Source organism: Podarcis muralis, chromosome 7, assembly GCF_964188315.1.
Source record: "Podarcis muralis chromosome 7, rPodMur119.hap1.1, whole genome shotgun sequence".
Classification (NCBI taxonomy): Eukaryota; Metazoa; Chordata; class Lepidosauria; order Squamata; family Lacertidae; genus Podarcis; species Podarcis muralis.
The window spans coordinates 58,313,352-58,335,562 of record NC_135661.1 but is presented as its reverse complement, the minus strand read 5'-3'; the positions used below and the strand labels follow the sequence as shown (position 1 = coordinate 58,335,562).

The 22,211-nt window shown below is 44.8% G+C and overlaps 2 protein-coding genes and 1 long non-coding RNA gene across 8 annotated transcripts in view; 1 reads left to right on the top strand and 2 right to left on the bottom strand.

Moving 5' to 3' along the window:
- Window positions 1–4,103: 4,103 nt before the first annotated feature.
- LSM10 (LSM10, U7 small nuclear RNA associated) lies at window positions 4,104–6,542 on the bottom strand. 2 transcript variants are annotated; one of them, XM_028739208.2, is made up of 2 exons: window positions 6,417–6,542; window positions 4,104–4,832 (listed from the first exon to the last, which is right to left on the bottom strand). In XM_028739208.2, exon 2 carries the CDS (start codon window positions 4,810–4,812, stop codon window positions 4,441–4,443), a length of 372 nt encoding a protein of 123 aa, XP_028595041.1. In that variant the 5' UTR covers window positions 4,813–4,832; window positions 6,417–6,542; the 3' UTR covers window positions 4,104–4,440. The 2 variants fall into 2 exon arrangements, with proteins under 2 accessions (XP_028595041.1, XP_028595042.1); XM_028739209.2 differs by lacking the exon at window positions 6,417–6,542 and adding an exon at window positions 5,957–6,157.
- Window positions 6,543–6,700: 158 nt separating this feature from the next.
- The window catches only part of LOC114601737 (uncharacterized), a 28,286-nt gene continuing 12,775 nt past the window's right edge, over window positions 6,701–22,211 (top strand). For 2 of the 3 annotated variants that reach the window (XR_013393678.1, XR_003707815.2), the window contains exons 1-3: window positions 6,701–6,886; window positions 7,337–7,587; window positions 16,942–17,128. This is a non-coding gene — a long non-coding RNA (uncharacterized LOC114601737). Of the gene's footprint in view, window positions 6,887–7,336; window positions 7,588–16,941; window positions 17,533–22,211 lie in introns of those variants that run through there. The other variant, XR_003707814.2, reaches the window with a different exon arrangement.
- OSCP1 (organic solute carrier partner 1) lies at window positions 8,530–21,614 on the bottom strand. Of its 3 annotated transcripts, none has more exons than XM_028739205.2 (11): window positions 21,341–21,611; window positions 17,735–17,764; window positions 13,657–13,811; window positions 13,120–13,287; window positions 12,481–12,561; window positions 12,211–12,314; window positions 11,782–11,910; window positions 11,619–11,688; window positions 10,507–10,646; window positions 10,000–10,063; window positions 8,530–9,115 (listed from the first exon to the last, which is right to left on the bottom strand). In XM_028739205.2, exons 1-11 carry the CDS (start codon window positions 21,450–21,452, stop codon window positions 8,966–8,968), a joined length of 1,203 nt encoding a protein of 400 aa, XP_028595038.2. In that variant the 5' UTR covers window positions 21,453–21,611; the 3' UTR covers window positions 8,530–8,965. The 3 variants fall into 3 exon arrangements, with proteins under 3 accessions (XP_028595038.2, XP_028595039.2, XP_028595040.2); XM_028739207.2 differs by having other exon boundaries at window positions 9,080–9,139; window positions 21,341–21,614; XM_028739206.2 differs by lacking the exon at window positions 17,735–17,764 and having other exon boundaries at window positions 21,341–21,604.

The window sequence follows — 22,211 nt, the reverse complement described above, 5'->3', positions numbered from 1 at the left end:
AGAGAGGAAGGGGGGAAGTAGGCGGGGAGTGCCGGTGCAGGATTGGTGAACTCGAGAGTCCCCCACCCCTCCCTTCGGTAAGAAATCAGCCCTGCCCCTCACCTACTCGAGGGCGAATGAAAGACCTACGCAGGGTATGATTGGCAGGCTCCGACTGACGTCACTTTAAATACCATAGGTTAACTGTATTAATCTTTATTATTTCTCTTTCGGAGCAACGTGTTTAAATATAATTAATTATTAAAAAAGCAAAAAACACATGAGAAACCTGGCCTAGCTGTTTCCACCAAATCTGGTCCTGGAACTGGCCCAGGGGGAAAGGGGGCTTTATTATTTATTTATTTTTATAACTCTTATCTTCCCACCTTTTCCTCTACGACGCTCAAGGCGGCGCACATGTTTCATGGCCGAGTAGGGATTTGAACCCTGGTCTCCCTGATCCTAAGGCTACAGTACAACACCCTGGTAGATCAGGGTTCAAATCCCCACTTAGCCATGAAGCTCATTGTGTGACCTTGAGCAAAGCACTACCTCTCGGCCTCACCTACCTCACAGGGTTGTTGTGGGAATTAAATGAGGAGAACCATGTCTGTACACCACCTTCAGCTCCTTGGAGAAAAAAAGGTGGGTTATAAATGCAGTAAAAAATATATATTGATGGGGCCTTCGCTTGCTCCTTATTTGACAGCCTCAAATTGCCATATCTCTTAACTAGAGTTTTTTTTTTTTTTTAAAGTGAAAAGCAAGTAACCCAGAGCAACCCTCAGCCACTTTTGTAACTGGTGAGTCATGCTTGGGTGATGGGGGCAGGAGGGAGAAGGACAAACAGCAGCTCGCTTTCTCTCCCTCAGTTGAGCACTTGCATCATGCAGGCATGACTCACTCTATGGGAGCCTCGACTGCCACTTGTGCAAACAACAGACTCCAGGGAGGTAACAAAAGAGTGTTCGCCTTCCTTAGTACTGCCGGCATTAGGGGAAGTGGGGCTGCAGTCACCAAACCTGACTTGAGCCCTCTGCCAATTTGGAGACTCTTTCTGCACTGTGTTCTGGGTGTGCAACTCCCTCTTTCTATCATTGGCAGGGGTGCTCAGCACCGTTTGGAAATAAAGCCAGGCTCTTCCCACGCTTTGTCTAGTGCCAACTGAAGTGGATAGAAATCACTTCTTCTAGAAGTTGTTGCAGCAGCCAAGAATCCTGAATTATGAGCCAGTGGTGGTGTGCTGGTTAGTGTTGGACTAGGACCTGAGAAACCGGGGTCCGAATCCCCACTCAGCCATGAAGCTCACTGGGTGACCTTGGGCCAGTCACTTACTCTCAACTTAAGCTACCTCACAAGGTTGTTGTGGGGATTAAATAAGGAAAGGGAGAATCATGCAAGCACCTTGAGCTCCGTAGTGGGAAAGGTGCAATATAAATGCAATAAATAACAACAAATGCCACGTGTGCAGTCTGACTAGAGACCCTCAAAATACATATACAGTGGTACCTCGGGTTAAGAACTTAATTAGTTCTGGAGGTCCGTTCTTAACCTGAAACTGTTCTTAACCTGAGGTACCACTTTAGCTAATGGGGCCTCCTGCTGCTGCCGCGCTGCCACCACACGATTTCTGTTCTCATCCTGAAACAAAGTTTTTAACCTGAGGTACTATTTCTGGGTTAGAGGAGTCTGTAACCTGAAGCGTCTGTAACTTGAAGCGTATGTAACCCGAGGTACCGCTGTAGCTGCAAGCAAAAAGTCGGGAGACATTTCAGCATGTCCAAACTAGTTAGCATAGCAAATATGGAGCACACAGAATTCCATGGCCCTCATTGGCTCCTTAATGTGATGTGGCCAAGATGCCACTTTTTTGTTACCAGACAGACACACCAACATGTGCCAGGCAGCCTCTGCACAGCCTTTGATTCACTTTGTAAACTTGCACCTGCTCCATCAGGTGAAGGGGACGTGTTAACATTTCCTGCAGTACAGATGAGTCACGTGCATGCAATGGCGGTGAAAGTGTAGCTGTGGGGCCCACATTGCTGCAGCATTCAGCACACATCAAGATGGATCCACACAAACATTAACTCTTTTGGGCTGTAGATTTTGGGAAGAAAAGCAAAGCTGGTGCAGACAGGCAGGCTGTCTGCTGTGTCCTCAGTGGCCCTGGAAAGCTCTGAATCATCAGCCCAAAGGCATTTAAGTCCAGCTCCTCTCCTATGCCAGTTACCCCTCAACATGTGCTAGGCAAGTCAGCAGACTTGGCAGGAAGAGCAGCTTTCAATGCCTGCTGGAGGAAGGAGGGGATGCTGCTCTTTCATCTGCCTAGAGAGTAGCTGAACTTAATGGTGGGAAATAACAGGTGGCCTGTTGCCAGTACAGTACCTCTTTTGTGGGGAAGATGGTGGAGAAGCTGCAGAACTGCAAGTGTTCCTGGATGACACTGGTTATCAGGATCCAGGTTTAGGCGTGTTTTTGGGAATGAATTGGCCTTGGTCACCTTGATGGATGACCTGTAATGGGAGAAATGTGGTGGTGCATGGCCCTGTAACAATCACTTGATATCTCAGCAGCTTTAGATAGCATTGGTCATGGTAACCTACTGGATCACCTGAGTGGGATGGGTGGAGACACTATATTAGTGGTTCCACTCATACTTGCTTGGTTGTGTCCAGATAATAACACTGGGTGGGGGACTGCTCTTTGACATTGTTTTGGCATTGATATACAAAGCCCTGAGCAACTTGGGCCTAGAATACCTGAAGCCTGAACTGTTATATTCCAGCTTGACCACTGAAATCCAGAGGGGTGATGTTAGTTGTCCCCCCATGTTACAGACCGACATTTAGAAACCAGACATTTAGCACCACTGGTCACATAGCCTCTGATGTACCTGCTTACTCTGCGCCTTGGAACCTGACTTCTGTACCAAACTGACTTATGCATTAAAACTTTTGGAAGAAATGGTGTTGAGAGTTCTAGTTCCTCATCCAGCTGAGAGCCAGGACAATTCCCAAGCATTGCTTATCCATGGTGCAAACCATTCTCTCCTAACAAAAGAGCCATAGTTAGCAGCAACCTGCCCTCATAGTACCTGCTGCCCACTTTGGAGTGGGGCTGCCAGTTCAACTAAGTAATGCCCATGGGTGAAACGCAAGGGGGAACTGAGCAACAGTTATGGGGTGTTAGTAAGGCTGCTGCAGCTGCCCTCCTCCATTATTTTCAGAAGAGAAGGCATTACAGTCTACACATGTGCTTCTGGCAAAAAGAGATGATGCCCAGCAGCTGTATTATGAACTGAATGCACTCTGTCAGATGCAACTTCAGATCAAACAAGAGGATGAGTGAGAGAAGGGCTCAATGACAGGTTTATGCTTTGCAATCCTTGGGCATCTCCTACTGGAAAGATGTGATGCAGCAGAACTAAGAAAGCTCTCTCTGCCCATGGCTTTGGAAAACCACCACCATTAGTCAGCACTGGGCTAAATCAGACTCCTACAACTCCCATTAGTCCCACCCAGCATGAGCAGTAGCCAGGGATGATGTGAAGTGTAGTCCAGCCTCTGGAGGGCACCAGGGTGGAAAAGGCTAGGCAAGATAGACCAAGTTCCTGATACTACTACTACATGTTCATATTGCATTATTGAGGTTCTAGAGCCAGCGTGGTGTAGTGATTAGTGTTGGACCAAAACCTGGGGGACCAGGGTTCAAATCCTCACTCAGCCATGGCATTGGGCCAGTCTCTTCTTCAGCCTAACCTACCTCACAGGGCTGCTGTGGGAATGAAATGGGGGAAGAGAACTGTATATGCCACCTTGTGCTCCTTGGAGGAAAGGTGAGATATAAATGTATGTATGTATGTATGTATGTATGTATGTATGTATGTATGTAAGTAAGTAAGTAAGTAAGTAAGTAAATAAATAAATAAATAAATAAATAAATACAGAGTCAAGCTCTGTACAAGGACTGAGTGCTCTCTCATTTGTAATTTAACCTTGGCTCAGCTGCTACTTTTCTCAGCCTGCAAATCCTTGTTAAAGAGGGATGATATGAGGATTTTCAACGTACAAAAAGGTGCTGGTTGGTCTGGTAAGAAACAGTTTGTAAAAGGAAAGTGGATCTTAAAATTTTGTAAACAGTTTATTTGGAAAAATGAGGCTGAGAGGGTGAAGAGAGTATTAGTCCACAGAAAGCAAGAATCCTATTTGTTGCTAAGGTCAGTTGTATTCGAACTTATTCTTACAAAGAGACCTAATGCCCACTTCCCCTTTCTACAGAAAAGTTTGGTGAACTCTTGAACTCAGGAAGTGCAGCCAGGTAAGGCATCTAGAAAAATCAGGGAGGGTTGTTTACAGGTCACTTCTAATCTCAGTCCAGAAAAATGTGCTTTTTCATCAGGAGTACAAGCAATGTCAGGCTGAGTTTGGGGCACATGGCAAATCCAGGGCACTAGCCTGCTCATTTGTAGCTCTGCTTAAGGAACTCCTTCCTGCCTCTGTCTCGGCCACCAAAAGTGCGAACTCTGTGAATGAGCTGCAGCTGTTTCTCAATGGTGGTCGTGATGTCCATGTCGTCAGGGATGTGGACGTAGCGGACGTTCCTTCCCGTCACAAACAGATCATCCAGCCAGGTGGAATGGCCACACCGGTCAGTGAACGTCGCCTCGGCTAGGCGGATGTTCATGAAGGCGTCAACATTGGTGATGCGGCCCACAGCCATGCTCTCGTCCCGCAGCTCCACAGTGGTGACGTGTCCGTGGAGGCCCTGCAGCAGGATGACAAGGCTGTTCTCCGAGATGGTGCGCTCCTTCACGGAGTGGCTGATCTCCATGGCGTGGCACCACCTGATGGCTGGAGCAGAAACATGAGGAAGAAGAGAGTTCAGTGAGAGAGTTAGCCCCATTAATCACTTTCTCTTGTGCTATATAGAGAACGGGTCTGTGCTTGCTTTGTGCCAACCATGGAATTCAGCTCATTATTTTAAAATCACAGTTCATGTTCGTTTTGCTTGGAGAGTACACAGGTGAAACCTCAAAACCCAAACTGAGGCTCTGCAGGATCTCTAAAGGCACCTAAGCAAGCTTCAGTACAGAACTCTCTGTGTTGGTTGGCCTCTCCTTACAAGCCAGGCAGTAAGACTCAAAAGGGGCTGCACATGCCCAGAGGCCAACTGCTCAGCAACCAAACATTCTCACTTGGAAGGACCAGCAGTAAAATAGCGAGAAAGCTGAATTTCTTCTCTTTCCCATAATGTATTTATGTATACTGTATGTGCTTCAGTGTAAGTTGCTGCAAGACCTGTTTGGTGACAAGCAACTAGTAAGTTTAGTACATAAATGAAAATAAATAAATGGCAGACCTGGTGCCAGGGCCACTGAGAGAGGAATACTGTTATACCGGGTCCAGACTCTTGAGCCCTTTCTCTCTCTCTCTCTCTCTCTCTGTTTCTTAAATTGAATTTAACACTTGTAGAAGGAAAGTGAGGAAGCAAAATGTGTGGACATTTGAAGCAATCGCTATCTGAAGCAATTGCTTTGTGATATGAGCCTATTCCTGCCTTTCTGTTTTTAGCCAATGAGTACAGTGACAGCTGTGACCCATAAGTGCTGTGGGCAAATACATACACAGAGAAGAACCCTCAAACTTGGAAGCCTTAAAAAAAAAAAAGGATTAGGCAAATCCACGGAGAAGGCTGTCGATACTTCCTAGCCATGATGGAGGCCAGGCTCTGCCTCCACAGCCTGAGGCAGAAGTGTTTCTTAACGCCAGCTGCTAGAAACAGCAGGAGGGTGTGTGTGCTGCTATTGCCCTCTGGTCCTGCTCTGGGGTTTTCCCATTGGGGGCATCTGTTTGGCCACTGTGAGATGAGGACACTGGTCTAGATTGGCCCCCTATGCCTCAATCTAGCTGCAGCCGGGCTGTTCTGATGTTCTTCTGTAAAACAACTTCCAAGTGGCCCAAAGAGTCCCTCTCACCAAGGAGGTGGCCTTCTAGTGGGGAAGAGGGCCCGATCCACTCATGGGGCCTCCTGGGCCGCAGGAAATCCTGTGGGCGCAGAAAGCAAGCAGGCAGGCCGGCCGGCAGGAGAAGCAGACCCAGGGGCTCATGATAGGGGTCCCCAGCATGAGCTGCACTGGCATAGGTATAGCCAAGGGGGGCAGGTAGGAGCAGCTGCTCCCTTCAATAAAAATAAATAAAAATACAGGGGGTGGGGGCAGAACCTCTGTTAGCTAACAAATGGCCCTAACAAAAATCCTGGCTACGCCCATGCCCCCTAGGCCTGCTCCTGGCTGCCTAACTCTCGCTGTCTCGCTCTCCGGCTTTTCGCTCGGCAGGCAAAGCCAGGGAAGGGGAAAGGGCAGTTCGTGGCGGCTCCTGATCCGGATCGGGTCCCGTTCAGAAGAGGCGCGCGCAGCGGAGTCTCCGCTCGCCTACCTGTCTTGGATCTCCCGCCTCCTCGCCCAGCGCAAAAGCGGAAGCACGCGTGCGCAATCGATAGGGGGCTTAATCAAAGAGACTTCGCTCCTCATTCGCCGGTTCTATGCCCAACCGGAAGAAAGTGGAGCAGCCCCATTGGCCAGAATGGAAGAAAAGGCGGGGCTCGAAGTGGGAGAGGAGAAAGCTGGCTTGTGATTGCTCCGTTGCTTCCGCCCGTATCTCGTGCGCTCGCAGATTCGCTTTCCGCCCTGAAAGTGACGCAAATAAGCCACCTAAAAGCTGGAGAGGTTGTAGTTTCGGTGGTGTTGATGGGCTCCTTTGCTCCAGCTCAAAGCCACCTTAACTCTCAACTAAGCATGCTCAGAATTGCCGGTATCCGGGTGTGATTTTACGAATCACAGTAACATCAGACTGCAATCAAGTATTTTGGAGCAACCCTTGTTGAGCAGCGTAATGCTTCCTGCCCGGTAAACATGGCTAAGATTTAGTTAACTACACATGACGAGCTGTTTGTTAAGCTGCATTTTTCAAATTTAAAATGTTTTAAATAAACACATATAGTTTTTATACACTATTCTTTAATGGTAGTAATGGATTTATAATTAGCTTATAATAAAAGTAGAACTATCTTCTCTAATAAGCAGCTTTTGTTCTGTGCAAATAGGCTAGATCTAGTTCACCAGAAGCAGCTTAGTCATGCTGGCCACATGACCCGGAAGCTGTCTGCGGGCAAACGCCGGCTCCCTTAGCCTATAGAGCGAGATGAGCACGCAACCCCCGAGTTGTGTGCGACTGGACCTAACGGTCAGAGGTACCTTTATCTTAGTTAGAATCTATTTGGGATTCCTATGCAAACTCACTTAATATGAATGCATCAGCTTCACAGAGACTCATCAACCATTTTACCAAACCTGCAGGCAGTTCCATCAGCCTGATGACGAACATCCTCGGTCAGGACGTTGCCAGCACTCCATGCATTAGCACTGGTGATCACACGCTTGAGATGGTAGACTGTTTTGTCTATCCGGATTTCACCATAACCAGCAGCCTCCATCAATGCTGAGCTGGACAAGCATATTGGCAATACAGCTACGACAATGTGATGCTAACATCCCATACCAAGATAAAGGTCTACCATGCTTGTGTGTTGAGCACGCTGCTTATGGAAGTGAGTCATGGGAAACTTAGAATTGTCAGGAGCAACCCTTCAACGCCTTACATGTGTGCTGTGTCAGGAAGCTTTGGGGTATCATCAGGGACGTGCTCTACGGGAAAATGGCTTCAGGCACCAGGCCTGTTGGCCAGCCAACTCTGTGTTACAAAAGATGTCTGCAAATGTGACATGAAGGCTGGCAGCATTAACCCCACTGTGTGGGAATACCTTGCAGAACACTGGAGTGCCTGGAGATAGACAGTCATGTTGTGTATCCATAGCAGTGACCAGAGGAGGGAAGAGTGTAGAGAGAAGAAACTCCATAGTGTATCTGCACCAGCATCACCAGATGCCTTCATCTGACCCAGCTGCAACAAAATGACTCTCTTGTATTAGTCTCAACAGCCACGGCAGGTGCTGCAACCATCCAATAGATTAGCTTCACCCCCAAAGGCACACTCCTTCACTGTCTCCTGAGACAGATGGATGGCAACAACAATACTTAAACCATGCTGTCCCACAATCAGAATTGTCAAGGTTTTTGCCAGTAGGGCTGCTGTGCCTTTAACAGCTGCAAAAGCAGCAGAAATTCATCAGTGGGAGAGGCATCTAGGGCAGCCTTCACAAACCTGGTGCCCTTCAGATGCTGTTGGACTACAACTTCCACCAGTCCCAGTTGTAGTCCAGCAACACCTGGAAGGCACCAGGCTGATATAGGGAAATAAGCAGTGGCAACTCTAGTAAGAGTGTTGTTTCTCTCCTCTGTCAATGTGTGTCTACGGGGATTTTCAGAGCTTGCAATCCTTTGCACACTTACTGGGAGGAAACCCTACTGAACAGAGGGGGATTTGCTTATGAGTAAACTTCTGGACTTGGCATGTGAGGTGGTGGGTTATCACAGGACAGGTGGGGTGGAGAGAGCCTTAAAAGGTAAGTGATAAAAAAGGCAAAAGGACATCTTGTTTCTGGTCTTTATTGCTGCAACTAAAAAGACCTTGGTTGCAACACCATTAAAAACTTGGTCCCCATAAGCAAAATGAAGGAACTGGTCTTTCTGCTCGTGTTATAACACACTCACAAACTTAACTAGTGATATAACACAGTTTGGACCTTTAATTAGGAAGCCTATAGAGGGAATCTGTGTATGCACACAGGACATAAATGCCCACTTTCTTTCCAGATGCTCCAGCTTCTAACTCTGGGAGGCACAATCTAGGTCCTTATTAGCACAGGAATGAAGCTGCTATTTGACCATGACCCCATTTCACCAAAGCCAGAGACAGAATTGGTCAAACACATCTAAGCAACATCCAGCCTTAGTGACCCAACAAAAATGGATGACCTTGGTAACTGCTCTGTTCTACAGGAGGCTGACAGCCAGGTGCTCTCCTCCTCAAGATGGAAGAGACTTGCATTCATGCTCAGCATCCAGCTCATCCATCATTGCCAGCAAGTCAGCACCCTTGCTGATCTTCTCCTTTGGTTCTTCTGCGACCTCGAACTCTCCCATGATGCGAGCCAGCTCCTCATTCCGTTGAGGGTCCTATTTAAAAGAGTCCAATTGGTTCTACTTATGGGAGAACATAAATCATAAATTTGACAATTCAATACTTTATTTTCAGTAACCAGCTTTAAAAAATCAATTTAACCTCAGTTGCCAGAAGCAACAAAACACCGTAGTTTTGATTTTAAGAGCATCAAAATGTTCCTCTGAAAATCAAAAGGAGCTTTGACTGCTGTGAGGGCAGCAAAAAGCATTCTTGGTTCTCAAACACCCAAGTTCCAGGTACATAACACACACCTCATATGAAACTCACTACCACAAGATGTGGCAATGGCTACTGGTCAAGTTGGCTTCAAGGGGACTAGGCAGTTTTTATGATTATCAATAATAAATATTAAAAGTAAAAAGAAGGACACTAGACAAATTCATCAAAAAGCACAAGTTATCACTGGCTCTATGGAACTTCTGTTTTCAAAGGCAGCACACCATCTAAGATGCAGGGAACAAATGTCACTGGAGTGCTTTTGTTCTGCCAGGTTCTGATCAGACACTGTTCGAAACAGTATGCTAGGATAGAGAGGCTCATGTTCAGATTCAGCAAGGTTTTTCTCAGTTATGTTCACAGAATGTGGTGGATTCTCTCCCCCACGCTCCCCATGGGTTATCTTCTTTTCATCTTTTATGCAGGCTGATCAGGCAGAAGAGAGATTCTGCCGTGCAGTCAAGAGTTCTGTGAAACTCAAATGCTTGCATGCCCAACTAAAACTACCCCCCGCAAGTTCCTTACCTATTTTGTTATTTTCTGGAAGTAACATAGCAACAAACATCAATAACAATACACTTCACCAAATGCACATTCCTTTAGTTCGAAAACTATTCAGCTTACTCTCGAAATGAGAGGGTAGGGGGCAATGAGTGCATACCTTGTCTGCTTGTATGTTGATAACTTGATACAATAATTCCTCTGGGCGAGTCAGTGCAGCATGTCTTGAGGAAAGGAATAAAGAGCTGTCACAGAATTGTAGAGTTGGAAGGTTAGATGAGAGTCATCTAGTCCAACCCCCTGTGATGAAGGAATCTCAACTAAACCAGCCATGATTAAATGCTATTCATTTGCAGATAGAATGCTACAAATGCAACATGTTTGGTAAGCTGTAATGCCTCTAGCAGTTTTTGGCATACTTCACTTGTTTGAATTTTTAATGAATAGCAATTCCCTGACAATTGCTCCCTGTTGCTGCATCTGATGAGCCTTTTCTGCAACACTGGTACTAATTAAAGAAGGTTCTGCAGCAAAGGTTCCCAAAAGGAAGGAGGGTGTCATGCAAGGGCTTCAGTACATGCCTCTCACCCACGGATTGATTCAACTAGATGGCTGAATGGCCAACTCTCACCCACACCACCAATAAAGCAAGTGAGACTGATCATACTCTTCCTCCTCATCTGTGGTGAAGAGATTCAGCCGGAAACCAGCCTCGTTGCCAAGGGGCTTCTTGATGTCCAGGCTTCCCATGAGTCTGGCCAAGAAGTTCAGCTCTTCTTTAGCGAGAGGGTTTGGAGCAGTATTCTCCTACATGGAACAAGAGTGGGTCTGTTACACGGAGAGGCAACCAATGGCAGTATTGGAAGAGCTTTGTTTACAGGGGTTGTGGCCGCCTAGCACTATAAAGGCTGCAACAAAGCGGTCTGCTGGGGCTCTGGCATCTTGGTTGAAAGCAGTTTTGCAACTGACATTTTTGAAATTGGGACATAAAAGAGCATACTGTATATGGTGGTAGCTGAGTATGTTCTGGCATGGAAATTAATGTGCCTGAGATAGGCATGATTGTTGATTTCAACAAGCCTTCTTTGAGTACGATTAGCGTTGGATACAACTTATGTACATATCATAAAATAATGTCTAGAATAATATATAAAGCCAGCTCATTGCTCCAGAGGTTATCAGTTATCTCCACAGAATTAATGGCAGCAACATGCAACTTACAGAAGATGAATTACTGGGAGATATTTTGGTGTGAAATTCATAATTAAGTGGACATCTAAATCTCTCTCTCTCTCGCTCTGGAGATCACTGGGACGAGATGTTTATGTGTGGCCTTGGCTCAAAGTACTCTCTGCCTCCAATAGTCTCTCAGCCCTCAATGCTCTTAAGCAAACACCTACACTGGCTTATAGAAGTTGCATTCAGCAACAGACACAACCTGATCAAAAGAAAAGACCAGAAAAAACAAACTCCAGGTTGAAAAGATATGATAAAGGATGCTCTGAGCAAAATGGCATCCAGAGAGAAGGACTGATTATATTACTAAAGGATACAGGATCCTAATCTGAAACAGAAAACATTTAGTTTGTAAAGTGGTTTTCAGCACAGCACTACTTAAGAGCAGCCCTCTCCAACATGGCGTCCTCCAGATATTTTAGACTACAAATCTCACAACCCCTAATCACTGGCTGTTTGGAGCATTGGGAATTGTAATCCAAGAACATCTGGAGGCACCAAGTTGGGAAAGGTTGATTAAGAAGGTAGACTAAAGATACTGACCTTTACACGAGATGCCAAATTTTTGGCTGCCCCCGACATGTCTGTCTCTACAGGCCGACTGATGCTGTATCTAGAGGCAATTGATAAAGGCTTATAGTAGACACACACAAAAAAACTGCAGAGAGCCCCCAACTGAAATGTGACTTTGCATTCCATGGCTTACATGTTTGTTCCCAATTTGATTACTCTGTCTCCATAGAGGTCGAATGAGCCTTCTCGATATGGAAGCTGGTAATTTCCACCACTGACGAACTCAGTCCTCTTAATTTCATCCCCTTTACTGTTGAAAAGTCTGAAAATTGCAAAATTGAAGCACTGTGGTGACTTCTAGTGCTTTTGTGAACAAGGAAGAATAACCCTCTATCTCACAGAACAGCTGGGAGAGTTAATAAAAGGGAATTTGCTGGCCTAAGGTAGTGAACATATACTCTTTCCTCTACCCCCAGCAGGTTTGTCTCAGTCAGAGGACCCATCCAGCCTGGCACTAGGGATTCTCCTTAAGATTGGGATAGATGGTTAACTAGGTGCAGCTGATCTATCTAGTGGCTACATGGAAAAAGCAGGGTGCAAGGTAGAGAGGTCTAAGATTCACCTGATGAGCCCTGGAACCTCTGTTCCCCAAGGAACTGGACCAGAGGTTGGCAGTACAAAATGGCCATTTGAGTTCTGTACTTTATCTTTGAGGAGGATGGAAACCTGTGGAGGAAGCACAAAACTTTGTCTGTAAAGCGGTCTTGCTTAGAAAGAATTTCTGCCTAACACCTCCTTATTCCTGTATCATATCATGCAACTTCACCCAGGGATCCTTGCTCTACTACCACAAGTTCCTGGACTGATGTGTAAAAATGAAAAAGCCACCCACCCTGATGTGTATGTCCTGGAAGAAGATGAGCAATGTCTGCCGGATGAGCTGAAGTTCGCCAGCAGAGAGAGAGCCGTATGTCTGCAGAATAAAATCAGAATAAATCCTTGCTGCTGCTTTAGCATTATTCAAGTGTATGAGTCACATGGATGTTTAAGTGCTTCATGCATCCTCATAACTGTGGGCAGAAGATTATTTCCATTTTGGTGACAGGCAACTGAGAAAGAGCAACTTTCCCTGAGGACACCCCAGTGGTTATTTAGTTGCTGCTGGGATTTTAAACCAGATTCAAGTAAACTTAAATAGAAATCTAACCCCCAGTAAAACATGCTTGTTTTATGAAATCACGAATCCATTTCAAAACTTTTGTTACTTTTGAATGTTATTAACATCAGTACTTGAACACTGATATAACCCTGGTAACGAGATATGCTTGCATTGTATTTTACTCAGTTGTCTTATTTCTGCTTTCACTGGTGAAATCTCCAGACTTACAGTGCAGCAGCTTGAAGGGGGAGCACACTACACAGTAGAAAATCAATATGAGGGCATGCTCCAATATGTTTTGCCTTCGTATCATTTCCCCCCGTAGTTGTACATACATTTGAATGCAATCTAAAAGGTACGGTGTGCTCTTACATCAATGAGTTTCCTAAAGGTTGCATCAACCTGGGCCAGAGTTTTGGGTGCTTCATAAATGAAATCTTTGATAGCATCCAGGTGGTTGAAAGTGATGAGTAAAATGTCTTTGGGCCGAGGGCAGAGTAGAACTTGGTACTTGAATGCCATGGTCATTAGATCGTAGAGCTACAAAGTAAGGAAACTGGAATTAGTTAAATCACAGAGCCCAGGCTGAGCCTTATTAGATATTAATCAGCTGTCTTCTTGTGCAGTTGGCTGGATTTTATTCTGTGAGCCACCCTAATAGGAGCCTGTGCTTGGTTAGACCTGTCTTGATATTGCTCTAGTTGTCACTGCCGTTGCATCGCCTTCAGCTCCCTTGTCTACCTAAGCTGCCATTCTCCCCTGAGTCAGTTATCACTTTCCTTTATCCCCCAATTTTTCCTGAATGTTAAGTATGAGAATCCTAGTTCCATTTAATGACAGCACTTGTTGACAGAGAGTTACCTGAATTCCCCATAAGACATTGGGGGAAACAGAAAGGTTCATCCTCACCTTATCCATACTGGGTGCATTCAGTCTCATGATTGAGGCATGAACCAGACGCTCAAAAACTGTCCTCAGGGCCTTTCTTGAATAGAGCTCCTGCGGCTTAAACAGCTCGTCCATAAACTTTTTATTGAATATACCCCCTATGATGTCATTCATAACTGAAAAGACAAAAGATTCAAAAGTATCACAAATGGATCGGCTTTGCTTTTGTTTCACAGGAAGACACAGACAGTTATAGCTGAGGAGGGACTTGCAAAGGCCACTCTCCAACTGAAACACACCATGCCCCACAAATGTCTTCTGTGCGAAGCTGTGATCCTCTCCAAATCCCCTTCAGTTCAAGGAAACTTGCACAGAAGCCATTCCCAGCCTTTGTTACCAGTGACTTCACGAGTGCTGGTAGAGATACAGGATCTGGAAACGGTTTCTTTTCTTAGTAATGAGACACGGTTGCTCTCATTGAAACTACTGTTTCCAAATTCAATAAATTCTAAGAGTAGAACAGCAGAATATGGTAATCTGAAACAATTCGTCTTCTTTTGCATTTGCAAACTGCATCCATTCTTTTTCTTCTGCGAACATTTTATAGAGGCTCCCGAATCCATGATAAGTAAATTGAGGTAGAAGAGAATCACAACACCCTGTCCCCCATTGTTTAATCACTTGCAGTTGGGCTGATAACCACAACCAAATACTGAGAAGTAGATAAAATGATTGAAACAATATTCAGATGTAGTGGTCAGGGTTACTATTGCCAGAGGTACTACACCAGTAATACTCAAGCACTAGATGTTATTTCTTTTACATTCAATACCCAGTAGTGTGCAAGCAGAGTTGGCTACAAAGAATCTCTCATGTACCATAGTAGGTATCCCTAATGCTAAGAAAATGATATTTGGTCATGTAGATAAGTCTTGAACATTGGAGAGAATCACTGTAAAAAACCAGTCTTAGAAATTACTGTGTACCTGTGTACAGAGAAAAGGTTAAAATATTTCACCAAAATGTCAAAATTCTCCATTTATCAACACCAGATCTTAGGTGCCTGGGATCTTCCTAGTCAAGCTGAAATTAAATACAGTTTCCTGTATGGGACCTAGCTGCTACAGAAACCATATTCATGTGGATACCAATAAAGTCTGAGCTTAACAGGTTTCGATCCTGATCTGTTGCCCAGTACCGTCCCCTCCTCACACTCCCTGGTGGAAGTGGACAAAGGCAAACTCTTCTTCTGGTTCTCTATGCCTTCACTGGAAATTTTTAAACAGAGGTTGGATGGACCATCTGCCAGGGACTTTTAGCAGTGATTCCTGCATTGCAGGGGGCTGGACTAAATGATCCTTGGTGTCCTTTCCAACTCTACAATTCTGAGAGTCTATGCCCAGTTACAAAGTCTTTTCTAGCTCCCATTTTCATTCTCCCTTGTGCTAAGTAGCAGCAGTTGTTCAATCTAGTATCCAGCAGGTGTTGCTAAGCACAGAGAGACTAGGATGGATAAGCAGAGGTTTTAGTGATGCAATTCTCTCTTGACCCGCTCCAATGCAATCCTTAACAAAGCTGTAGTAAACTCTCCTTCAGTGTATGCTTCTAAAGAGATTTGACAGAGTTCTGCTTCTGTGCTTCTCTGTCAGCCCCAGCCAGGAAATTTCTCTAGTAGTTTGGAATTGGACAGAAACATGATCACACCAAATAGTGACCTCTGACATTTTGCACTATATTCGTGTAACTGAATGAGATAGTACATTGCACCACTGTCCCAAAATATAAGTCACTAGGGGTGGTAGAAGATTAGGATGCTTACCAGCCAGTTTTCCTCTCAACCCTCAGGGTGGCACAGGGTGTTTAGTGCCAGGTGAGTGACTAAACTTTGGGTTGGTAAATGAAAGTGGAGAAATCCTGCATTGCTCTACGATCCACACCAGAATCCTGTGGTGGAGTTGCTTTTTTTTCTTTTCTTTTTCACTCCTAAACAGTTTGGTTTATTAAGCCACCACCAATTAAGACTACCTAGTACAGTCGCTATACACAGCATTTAGGGTAGCCATTAGCCATAGGTGGTTAACAATTCCTCCATACCAAATCCACTGGTCTGGGCTCCTGTGACACACAGGCAAATGCAGGTGGGCTAAAATTCAGCCACCAAACAGCATTTTAAAAAACCACAGACTCCCTCGTTCCCTTATTTACCTGCAGACTGCTATGCATCCGAGCAATAGAAACAGAGATATTGTAGCATTTGGGGGTTATGTTTGGTTACATAGTTTACTTGTGGGGGAAACATACCTGGTGGTTTCTTCATCTCAACCCACTCCAGGTATTAAGCATGATGCAGAAAAGCATGATGCAATCTAAAGATATGCAATAATGCCATACTAAAGCAGCAGCAAATTTTGGGATTTAGTTGTGGATTAAAAGACATAGTTCAAGGCAGAGAACTGGTGACTAATTATGCAGTAGGGCAGGAAGAGAGCAAGAACCACTGGATACACTCTGCCTGCATACTGCTCATAGTATGTATGTACAGCTGCTCCTTTGCCAACAGAGATGTTCAGCAATCAGTTGAGCTACTACCTAAGATGAATTTTCCAATAAGTTTTTTTCCAAGGCGCTAGTGAATTATTTTTATGTTTCAGGATCATTCCTGCCTGTTTTTAAAATGCAGAAAGCCCTAGTCAAGCATTCTCTTGTTCGTCAATTACACCTGCTACAGAAGTGTTGAAGCAGCTGGGAACACTATGCAGCTGTGTGTATGTACAACATGCCACTAAAAATGCTGTCAGTCAAAATTTTAGTCATTAATCAGTCAAGTTTTTACAGGAGTTCACCATCATTAGAGGTTCCGCATCGAGGTTTCATTTACAATCGGTATATAAATTTTGTTAGAGAAATAAAATAAAACCACTGCAATCAACACACAGAAGGCCTGTAGGCAGTTCATAGGTTTTAAAAGCACATCCTAATACATATGTGCACTTTGACAGTCTACTGCATTTATGGCTTGTTCTTGGTTCCTGTTTAGCTATAGCAAAATCTTTCAACTCTGTATGTCGCCTGTTTCAGTTAGACAGAAGGCAGTTGAGGGTTGTGGCTGTTGATGGGTTAAAAAAAACTTGGTCAATTGACTAATCCAATATTGCCAAATAATGGTCAAGTATTTTCAAAGCAAGAAGACAGTCATCAACCGATTTGAGACTTATACTAATTACAACAAAATTGGAAAACTTTTACTTTAAAAAGGGGAATGAATGATTTATCTTTAATACATATTTATTTTGGCTTCTTCTCCAGAAACTGAGGGCAGTCCGCCCATCCCTCAGTGTGTTCTCACAACAGACCTGTGTGTGACTTAACCACAATCGCCTAACGACTTTCTTGGCTGAGTGAGGATCTGAATCTGCGTCTTCCTAGTCCTAGTTTGACACTTTACTCATCAATGACTGCTTCTGCTCCTGTTTGGAACTGCCTGTTAAAGAAGGTAGCCTGTGGAAAGTGTTTTGATGTGGAGTTTGTCACTAGCAAGCAACCCTCGTGCCTGTCCCTGCTAACAAATGATAACCTAATCAAATAAAAAAAAAAGACAAGTTGCCATATTCACAATGGTATTCTTGAAATATGTGATAATATGTGACCAGAGTCAAATAACAGGCAATCTATCTTGCAAGCAGAAGGTCCCAGGTTCAATACCTCATCTCCATGTAGGGCTGGGAGAGACCCCTGCCTGAAATTCTGGAGAGCCGCTGCCAGTCAGTGAGGACAATACTGAGCTAGATGAACCATAGTCTGACTCTGTATAAGGCAGCTTCCCAGGTTCCTAACAGTTGCCCAGCATGCCAACACTACTATAAGTTACTTAAACTAAAGTCATAAGAATTGACCAACGAGGGTTCAAGGAATTTCCTCCAGGATTTGCTATAAATGTGGTACATAATGTTGTCAGTCACCCGAGCTCCAGAAATATAATGCTGCTGGTCTGAAGGGATCTTCCAATAGCATGCCAGAAGATACTGTGTATGCATAGTTTGGAATCTCAGTGAGAGAAAAAAAAACCTCTTTGTGCAGGGGGCTAAAAATGTTACAGTACCTCGTCTCCTGTCCACATCAGTCCATTCATCTACACGAAGCATAAAACAGAAAAAATGACGGGTCAAGTACTAAGAACAACAAACTGACAAGCAGGATGAAAGAGGGGAAATAAGTAAAAAAGAATCCAACAGTATTTAGTACTCTGCTGTATTAGAGCTGCAAAGCAAAGGAGAGCTTTCAACTAATATTTTAAAGTGGCAAAAAAAAAAAAAAAAAAAAAGCCATAATGTGTGGAGGGTAGGGGTGATATACAGGCATTATAAAAATGGACCTATGACACTTCTGTAATCTCACTCCACACATTGTGGGGGAAAGAGGCTTATTTTCCCAGCATAAAATCTGGTGAAAAGGCAAAGTATTGCAACAGCTGCACAGCCTTGATGTGGAGCATTCACTTCAAACAAATGAGATACAACAGAAATAATTGCACTAACTGCTCAAAATGACTGTGCTGACAGCTGAGTATCCTCAGATCCCCATAGATGAGTTATTGTGCTAGAGCAACTCCAATACTCTGAGCAAATGTAGGTAATCTGTACAAAGCCATTGCCCCATACTTTAAGTCTGAAGGTAGAAAAAAATATGATACATGCATGCTGGATCACCAAGAACATAACAAGATTTGTTTCCCACCTTTCCTCTTGAGTTCAGCCACTTGTCCAGTAAGCTGTATGACGAATTGAACTCATGCTATTTACCAGCCCAAGATGTAAACACATGCATATCAATAGCTTGGAATTTTAAGCGTTTCTGCAGTAGAATTAGTATACTATAGGATTTGATGCTGGTGCCTAGAGAACAGAAATCTTTTTCTAGTCATTTTCACCTGCATCAGAATGTCAACCATGACTTACATTATTATTTTTTCTTTTACATTTCCTTTTAATGGTCTGTTTCTAGTACAGTATGCCCTCAACTTATATGAGGGTTATGTTCCAGGGATCACACCTAAAGTCAAAATCATGTATAGTCAAAATATATTGGGTACAATGGCAGGTGGGATTGCCAAAGACCTTTTTCCTGGATGCCTGCCCCCTTCTTCATTTTTATCCCCCCCCCCCGGTGTGTAAAGCTGAATGCGCATAAGTTAAATTTGTGTAAGTTGTGGGTACCTTGTACATCAGGAGCAACATTCACCTTTCAATGCTAGCCCTATAGGCTCATGCCCAAGAAGCAGCAAAGCTATTCTTCAAGTACCTAGGAAGCAGATCAGACAAACCTTCCCCCCCACCTTGAAATGGTGGGGCGATTGTCCATGAAAGATGCTGTTCTTCCAAAATGCTCTGAGGGACTCCAAAGTGTAGCATGACTGCAGCTCCAAGTGGGAGGGAAGGGTCTCGACATGTTCACTAATGGGTAGTGGCATACTATGGCAAAGGAAATTGTGGAATCCTGCAAAGGACTTATTTCTAGAGAATTCCATTAGAATGCTAAACATTTCCAGCATTCAGCTCACCATGTGGAAATATTCTCCCCTCTCAATGTTCCCAAGTACTACTAATGTGGCAATGTCTTCAGAAATGTTGATCCTAACAAGGTTACCAGTCACTTTAAGACATAGAACTTAAAACTGTCTGCACAAGTTGTCATTCAGATATGGTGGCAGAACTTTATAAAGGCTGTTTCACATTCAACATCATTTTATTATTCTATAAAGATGCCTGGTCAGAATATTGTAAGTCACCCAGAAGGTTGTAATCTGTGACAGGGGGAAGTACATTACTCTGAAAAGCTGAAACAAAAAAAATTCCTTCCAGTAGCACCTTAAAGACCAACTAAGTTAGTTCTTGGTATGAGCTTTATCTACTTGCACTTTGACGTGCTTTCGAACTGCTAGGTGGGTAGGAGCTGGGACCGAGCAACAGGAGCTCACCCTGTGGTGGGGATTTGAACCACCAACCTTTCTGATCAGGAAACCCTAGGCTCTGTGGTTTTGAAGGCATGTAAGAGCCATCAATGGGGGACGCGGGTGGTGCTGTGGGTAAAAGCCTCAGCACCTAGGGCTTGCCGATCGAAAGGTCTGTGGTTCGAATCCCCGCGGCGGGGTGCGCTCCCGTTGCTCGGTCCCAGCGCCTGCCAACCTAGCAGTTCGAAAGCACCCCCGGGTGCAAGTAGATAAATAGGGGCCGCTTACTAGCGGGAAGGTAAACGCTGGCCACGTGACCCGGAAGTGTCTCTGGACAGCGCTGGCCCCCGGCCTCTTGAGTGAGATGGGCGCACAACCCTAGAGTCTGTCAAGACTGGCCCGTATGGGCAGGGGTACCTTTACCTTTACCTAAGAGCCATCAAATAAATGATGTACTATAAGAGTTCAAAATTAAAGCTACAAGGAAATTGTCTGATATGGGGATTCAGGAGAGTGTGGTATTAACAGTTGCCAGACTCTGGAAATTGAGAAAGTTATGTTTGTGCAAGGAAGTAATTTCTTAAATGGCTCATGGATTGTGTAGAGAATGATCTCTGGTTACAGAGCCCCAACACCCATACTTGGGGTTTTTTTTTAAGGTAAGACCTTCTCCCAGCTCTTGGAACAAGACTGGAGAGATGTCTTATACAGTGAATAGGAGAGAAGGGACTCCCTACACACTCACAATAAAAGCTTGGCTTTACACTGGGAGATGGTTAGAGAAAAGCCACCTTTCAACTCCCTCTGACTCATGGCTGGGGAACCTGTGGCCCTCCAGATGTTGCAGGACTACAACTCCCATCATCCCAGACCAATGGTCATGTTGGCTGGGGCTAATGGGGATTGCAGTCTGACAACAAGTGGAGGGCCACCCCTGCTCTAACCACACTTATGATCAGGTGTACTTGATTTGCCTACCTCAACAGGTATTGGGAAATGTACACCCCTCCTCGAGAGGTCTGGAGGGTGGCAACACGAGAACTGGCCTTCTCTGCAGTGGCTCCCTGTCTGTTGAATGCTCTTCCCAGGGAAGTGCACTTGGCACCTTAATTATACACCTTTAGGCGCCAGGCAAAAACGTTTCTTTTTAAACAGGCCTTTGGTTGATCTGATTTGACATCCTTTGCCCTTTTAAAATGTGGCCCTTTTTGGGGGGGGTTGTTTTTATTTTGATTATATATATTGTGGTTTTTATGTTGATCTTTTCTGTGAACCGCCACGAGACCTCCGGGTATAGGGTGGTATATAAATTCAATTAATAATAATAATAATAATAATAATAATAATAATAATAATAAAGACCCAAGACCCAAGTTGTAAGTGGGCAAGATACTACATCACACTAAGGTGTGCAGAGCCTTCCCTAATTTGGTGCCCTCCAGATGTTTGGGGCTACAACTCTCATTGAGCCCAGCACCATGCGTTCCGAAGTCCAAAACATCTGGACGAGACACATGTTCGGGATGGCAGCAGATGCGCGTTGCCAAAAAATGGTCCTCACAGCTTGGGGCAGGGTGTCTTTCACCCTCGTCGTGGCACTCGCCCCTCCCAACCCGAATAGGCGTTATGAGGAACTCAATCACACCAGCCCCCACCCGCACCCCGTTAAATGACACCCTCGCCCCGCGTTGTAGCCGGAGAGGAAAGGGGTGTGTGGGTGTGAGAGAGAGCGCGGTATAGACGGGGCCCCTCCCAGACCTTGGCGCGCCTTGTCTCCCGGGATGCTTTGCGCGCGCAGCCGCTGGTCCACGATGTAGAGCATCTCCCCGCCCAGGTTGAGGACGAGCAACGGCAGCGTCCTCAGCGACATGGCCGCGGGACCCGCACACGGCCGGGCTTCCGTCCAGGAGACAAGCTGTGGCTGCGACTCTGATTGCGGCGGCTGCTGCTACGACGGCAGCGGCCCCGTTTCCTGGACAACGCCACCGCCAATCGGAAGGCTGCTTGCTGGCAGGTCTCGTCTCCTTTTATAGGCGGAGCTTAGGCCTCCGCCCACAACTTCCCTAGATGGGCTTACGGCCCGCCCTCTCATCCTCTTTCCCGCCCTCTCATCCTCTGGCGTATAATCGAGACGGAGTCGGATGTTAATAGGATGAGCTTTTTATTGGCGCATGCGCAGCTCAAGATGCAGTGTCCAGTTCTTGCCCCGCATGTCTGAAAAACACAAGGAAAGTGGGGAAGATTTAGTAATAATAATAATAATAAATAAATAAATAAATAAATAAATAAATAAATAATAATTCATTAATTATTATTTATATCCCACCCATTTAGAAGCTTCAGGCGAATTGGCAAAAATGACCGGGAAAATCAGAGATCAAGAGGACCATAAATTTACTAAAGAATGGGTTTTTTTTTAAAGTTACTTGAAAGAGCACTGTAAACAATTGAAAACCTTGGCAGGATTTTACAAACACTTGCAATGAAGCGAGAATTATGATAAAAAGTGAGTTTTAAGAAATATGGAGAATATGATACGATTCAGTTTGAAAAGAATATCTGGGGAAACCATGGAGGGGTGGAGGGAAGTTTGGGGATTCTGAGAATCCCATTTGTAAACTGATTATGA

Coding starts and splice junctions, on each gene's coding strand:
- LSM10 (XM_028739208.2), bottom strand. CDS start 4,812: ATGGAGATCAGCCACTCCGTGAAGGAGCGCACCATCTCGGAGAACAGC.
- OSCP1 (XM_028739205.2), bottom strand. CDS start 21,452: ATGTCGCTGAGGACGCTGCCGTTGCTCGTCCTCAACCTGGGCGGGGAG. Junction 11,689..11,781: donor ATCAAATTGGGAACAAACAT/GTAAGCCATGGA, acceptor AATTGCCTCTAG/ATACAGCATCAGTCGGCCTG. Junction 10,647..11,618: donor ATTTGGCATCTCGTGTAAAG/GTCAGTATCTTT, acceptor TGTTCCATGTAG/GAGAATACTGCTCCAAACCC.